The sequence below is a fragment of the Ixodes scapularis genome, unplaced genomic scaffold (assembly GCF_016920785.2).
Source record: "Ixodes scapularis isolate PalLabHiFi unplaced genomic scaffold, ASM1692078v2 PGA_scaffold4__175_contigs__length_147842914, whole genome shotgun sequence".
Taxonomy (NCBI): domain Eukaryota; kingdom Metazoa; phylum Arthropoda; class Arachnida; order Ixodida; family Ixodidae; genus Ixodes; species Ixodes scapularis.
In genome coordinates, this window is record NW_024609879.1 from 83620052 (window position 1) to 83626028 (window position 5977).

The window sequence follows — 5977 nt, forward strand, 5'->3', positions numbered from 1 at the left end:
AACTGTGGGAGTGCTGTATACACCATCATTTAGTTGCGGCTCATATGCATACATCAGCATTTTTAGCCAACCTCACTGACACTCATAATCGCCTCAGTCGCCCTCATCAAAAATTACACTCACAATCACACTTCAACGCAAAAATTACTATCATGATTCAACGCGAAACTAAAACTCACTTCCACCCACAATCACAATTTATTCGAAGCAAGGTCATCACACACACACACACACCATCACGATTAGATACAAAACCAAAACTCGCACTTCCTCATCATGTTGGTCATCATGCTCACAGGTTATCACGGTCATCGCATACACTTGCGGATCGTCAGACTCACAGGTCGTCACACTCACAGCTCATCACATTCATCACGCTCGCTCACTCATCGACCTCACTCAGAAATAGTCCTTTCCCTTATCGTAGTCACGGCTTGACTCCTTCTGAGCGCTGGCCAAGTGCTCAAGCAAGGCGCATTTTGTTGGGATACAAATGCGCGTCATCATGACTCTCATGAAGTATTCTTGAAGTCTCATGGAGTATTCCAAGCTTGCAGTACTGTATTGTCCAGTGTGTACGTAAGTCGCAGATTTTCCCCAAATTTTCATCAGTGCATCTTATACGGTAATGCGACGTATATGAGATTTTTATAAGCATGAACCTTAACTGTAGAAGATGTAGGCCACATGGACATTTATGACAAAGGAGGAACAGCAGCGCAGCGTTTGGTCACATTGTTGCATTGTACTGAATCCCGATCCGTCTGGTATGTGACCATGGTACCGTGGATCCGCTTTCCCTCACAATTGGCGCCCGGCAATATGGTGGCTTCCTGTAGAAACAACGGCCGACATATCAAAACAAATTTGCTGCAAGTGTTATATTTCTCGTTGGATTTGTTGGCGAGAATGTCGGGAATGACTCCCACTGGCGCACATATTGCAACCACAATATACATGTGTGCAGGCTTATCGTTCCAGTTTCGCTGTGCTGACCGTACAAAGATGTGTGTCATATAAACCTTTTTCACAGGGGCGCCGCCATCTTGAAATATTGTCACTTCCAGTATGGGCGAAAACGCTGTTTTGCCGTCGCCACGCCAATAGAATGCATTGAGGAGATACCGTAAAATACCAGGCAAGCGCCCACTCAAAATTTAGAGATAATCGCGAAAAAATGAGGGATGGGCGCTTGTCCGGTCGTCAATTTTACATATTAAATGTACTGTGCATATTTTCTCAGATCTTACAAATTCGGGTATGGGCGCTTAGTGTGGTATGGGCGGATGCACGGCATTCTACGGTAAGCGTAATCGTCACCCATTCTCATTTTGTCTCCCCTCTATTTTTTTACTATTTGGAGGTTGAAACGTTTTACTATTTTTTTGTCACCCATACTGGATGTGCCTACTTGGCAGTGGGCACAGACGTTTTTCCGTGCTTGTTTTTCAAATAGCAACACAAGAATTATCGGTGAAGAAATCTAATGAAAAACTAAGAGTTCAAGAAGGCTTCAACAAAAACACTCCTAGCTGGAGCAGAAATTCCCAGAAATTGGCGTTTAGGTTTTTAACTGATTTTATATTTTTCACTCCAGTAGATGTTTATCCAATTTTTTTTTCCAGATTTAGTTATGTTTGCGTTATTGTCACAAACAGATGTTTATTGGTGCTTTTCAGTTAAAACAAGGAAGTCTACAGCCTACTTGTATACCGACTATTTCAAGAAAGTGGTAATTTCAAGGGGGTGCAATTTATACAACAAATACTGCACCTAGAAACTGCACATGTGCCTCTATTTGTGTGCTAGGGTTCGCACCTATCTCTCCAGCAATGTTCTACGCCAGGAGGGCTTTAAAGCCTGGCTGGTATGGTGGAAGTCAAATTTGTTGCATAGGGATTTAGGCAGCAGGAAGTTAGTCTAACTTAAAATGACATCTGATATGTCTCCACTATAGAGGGGAAATCTGGCCAGTGCAGTTTGACTGCTAGCCTGAGGTCTTCAGCATGCACGGTATTCTTGGTGCCACCTGCCAAATGCTCAGCAGAATCCATGCACGCTGGGGACGAGGTGCGTGCCTCTTACACCACTCCCCCTCCATGTCGTCTGCTAGCAAACCTTGTCTGGCACGCCCAACATTCCGTCAGCAGATAACATGCAGGGTATTAGAAATTTTAGCCCCAATGCTGTCGGCAGTCTTTCACCTCCATTTAATGCCAGCTTTGTGTGGCCAAGTAACCGTGTGACAGCAGTACTTCTCTTTAATGTAGAATGTGCCATGGAGCTGATTTGGGCAGCCTTTTGAGCATTATGTACATTACAAGAAAGCATTCATGTACATTACAAGAAAGCATTCATGTGCATTACAAGAAAGCATTCAATGGTAAAGCAAAAAAGGCTCATATAATAGTTAGCCTGCATTCATGTGTATGTGCAAACAGCCTAAGATAACGCTAACAAACACACAATTCATATGCACATATATATCAACTGAGCAAAAAAAACATTTTGTGTAATTTTGACTTTATAGGTAGGATTACTGCTTGCTTTTTGCAGCAGCTAGAGCTGCTTTCGTTTTATCTTCCGTAGGATTGGCCCATTGAGGTATAAGCAGTGTGCGGCATTCCCTTTAAAAAATCCCAAGTTGCAGAAAGTGCCATGTACCAGAAAACATGTTCGCTGTGGCTGGCAATGCTGATAACTGAAACTAACATCTTTTCCCAGCAGAGTTGAAGGAGACAATCTTCCTTGCAGCATCAGAGGCCCTCCCGTGTTTTTGCTGCGACAGATCGTTCCCATCCCAAGAGCTTTTATTCTGTGTTCCACCTTAAGACGTACCGCAGCGAAGGGCTACCACAGCAAGCCCCATGTTCAAGGATGCACAAATTCTCGCGCAGTAGGTAGTATTCACTGGCTGCCATAGTCGAGCCCTTTGCTGCTGAGCGCGAGATTACGACAAACTTCAATGCTCCTGCAATGTACGTTTTACACCACTAAGATTCTAGTTCTTGCAAGACAAGTGGGGGCTTGTTCTAAGCATATGCTGTGACACCGCACTCAAATATGGCGCCCAGTGAATGCCACCTATACAAGCACCTGCCAGAGCTATGAGCTCAGGCTTTTAGCATTTGTTGAACTGTTCCCTGGAGAGAAAAATGTGGACTAACGAAAAAACGCTGTTACCAGGTGACGCGCCTTCGTGCTCAACGCCACTCTTCATAAAAGTAATGTAGAAAACCTAAAATGAGTTTTCATGCATTTTTTTTTTTTTGCGATAGTGATGTTTAGTTTTTAGCGATGGGAGTGTATTGCAGTTGACTTCGAAGCAATCTTATTGAATGTGTGGAGATTCTAAATTTGTAAAATATATTGGAATAATGCTTTTTTTAACTAAATGTTATGAAGAAAGTTAAGTACAGTCAACTCTCATTAATTCAAACTAACATGCAGGTCCCTCCCATCCAATGTGTCTCTGTGAGCGGAAACTCTCGGTAATTTAAACTTTGCTTTATTCAAACAATTTTTCGGTCCCCCTCAATTTTGAATTAACGAGATTCGACTGTAGCTAAATAAACGGACCGCTGGAACTTGCACAGCCTGGGGAAAAAAATGTTTATGTCTACGCTTTGTGGGCTAATTTTCGTCGGCTCTATCGGTCGATTTGTGCATACTTCAGGTCACACGAGACGAGAAAAGTGTTGTTTACTAAGTACAGATGTATGCCTTTCTTGAGTGAGCTATGTTATGCCATTGTATATTGGATAACTTGTCTTGTCTTTGCACTTGCCTCTTCAACCCTTCCCCATTGTTTGATGTTTTAGTGTTTTTTCTGGCATAGTAATGCTTTAATTGTTTTTCACTCTTGACACTCAAATGCACCCATGAATGACCAAAGAAGTTGTCTTGTAGACTTATGTGGGGGTCCTTCCTTTCGTCTCTTTCCTTTTCTCCCCTACTTCCCCATTCTAGTGTCGATACCGTGATGTTGTCCAAATGCTCGTTACTTGTATGTACTGTTGGCTTACTATTGCAGGCTGTAACAGTGAGATTTATAGGAACTGTATAGATTATATAACCTTCAGATACAAGCAGTATATGTAGTTGCAGTTTATAAATATAGGGAGCTTGTGAACTCGACTCATACCGTATATTCACATTCAAGCAGGTGAGTATGACCACTGAAATTCTATTTTAAAAGAAATGGCAGCTTCTATGCAGAGACATTTAGACTTTTCAGGGTTATTTGGAAGGCATGCAGGTCCCTATTGCCTCTGTTATGTGTTTTTCTATCATCCTCGACAAACTCCAGGCCAGCACACTTCGACGAAATCTTTACCTTAGTTTCCCACATCATACATAAAAGACTGGATGGTGTTAGCTAGGTGAGACCTAATGCAAAATCAGTAGCATTTGTGAGTTTGCATGCCACAACGTTTTGATCGACAAGAGAAAGGGCAGAGAGAGGCCGGGGGGTGCGAAACTCGCACGTGACTTGATAGTTCCGTCTCGGCCCAGGGGACCTGGACGGGATGGTCTTCACCACGATGGGGGAGAGCTTCCGGTGCGGGGACTGCGGCAGCCTCTTCTCGTCCAAGGACTACCTGGAGCGCCACTGGAAGATGACACACAACCGCAAAGAGGGCCGCCACCTATGCAGCTACTGCGGCTACTCGAGCGACATCCGGGCGCACGTCATCAGCCACGAGAGGACGCACACGGGCGAGCGCCCCTTCAAGTGCGCCACCTGCGGCAAGGAGTTTGCCCAGAAGAACCGCCTCATCACCCACCAGCGGATCCACACGGGCGAGCGACCGTACAAGTGCGACGTCTGCGGGCAGGGCTTCAAGCAGGTGGTGCACATGACCATCCACAAGCGGCTGCACACGGGCGACTGCCCCTACGTGTGCGAGGAGTGCGGCAGGGCCTTCAACCAGAAGGGGACGCTGGTCAGGCATGCCCAGACGCACCTGCGGCGCCTCAGGCGCTGAGTCGTGCGGTGACTCCTCTCGCGAGGCGGGCCGTTGGCAAGTGGGCACAACGTGACTGGTTGGAACGTGCTCGTTCTCTAGGTCTTCGAAATGTGCGTCGTCGGTCACGGTGAGGCCGGACGGGAGGTTGGGGGAGCCGGAGACTTTGGCCGGAAGCCGGCGACAGAATTGTTTGGAGTACTTTGTTAAGGGCGCTTGGGAGAGCTAATTATATTTATAGGCTGATGCAGAATTGAGAGTTCTATGCCTGTTTCATTTTAGCCATCCCTATAGTCTTGGGGAATTTCGCCATTTTGTCCTTGTTTGTGGGGAAAAAGGGTAGAACCTTGAGCTGCAAATTTTAAATTGTGCTTAAGGCCTACGTAAAGGGATTGTCCGGTTGAAACTGGAAGTACCTAAGTTTTTACACTCGATACGTCGAGGGAGCCTTCATATAGACAAATGTCATTTTTATTATGATATGTAATATGTCTCAATATTAATTAAACCTTTCGTAAGCGTGTGTTCAAAACTGCACCCCTGATTTCGCCAGTGTCAATAGCCGACATTCGTAGCTGCTGTGTGACGTCGCATAACGCAAAGAAAGATGGTCAGGATAACAAAGAGTTGGTCAATAAATATCTGGTATTTGGTTTCGAATTATATAGTCTCCTAGGTGGAGACTATATAATTCCCTACTGAATAATGTCTTGTAATGCAGTTCCCAATTAAGCGCATACAAGAAAGTCGCGCCTTTTAGCGGGACATTGTTACTCGAAAATGGCCGTTAGCTTCAAGCAAACGTATGCCGTTTCGCACATATACTCAACTGCGACGGCTACCGATCGGACAAGGAGCACTTGCAAAAAGAAGGAAGCAGATTTTGCCTCAGAAGTGGCATCTGGGTTCACGAAGCGGCATCTGGTCGGGTCCACATATCGACGTATCCACTGGATTGGTGATGCGACTGCGGGTCATTCCCTCGGAGGTGACGCTTGTGGGTCGAAGGC

At 45.2% G+C, this 5977-nt stretch overlaps 1 protein-coding gene across 1 annotated transcript; it reads left to right on the forward strand.

Moving 5' to 3' along the window:
- The first annotated feature begins 1248 nt into the window (after positions 1-1248).
- On the forward strand, positions 1249-5639 carry LOC115313081 (zinc finger protein 567). Its single transcript, XM_040216300.3, has 2 exons — positions 1249-2070; positions 4516-5639. The coding sequence occupies exons 1-2, from the start codon at positions 2007-2009 to the stop codon at positions 4986-4988; spliced, it is 537 nt and encodes a 178-aa protein (XP_040072234.1). The 5' UTR covers positions 1249-2006; the 3' UTR covers positions 4989-5639.
- The last annotated feature ends 338 nt before the right edge of the window (positions 5640-5977 follow it).

What these genes read in the sequence shown, in the direction of transcription:
- LOC115313081 (XM_040216300.3), top strand. Translation starts at nt 2,007, where the DNA reads ATGCACGGTATTCTTGGTGCCACCTGCCAAATGCTCAGCAGAATCCAT. An exon ending in CCATGCACGCTGGGGACGAG is followed by an intron (nt 2,071 to 4,515) that starts GTGCGTGCCTCT and finishes GTCTCGGCCCAG; the next exon opens with GGGACCTGGACGGGATGGTC.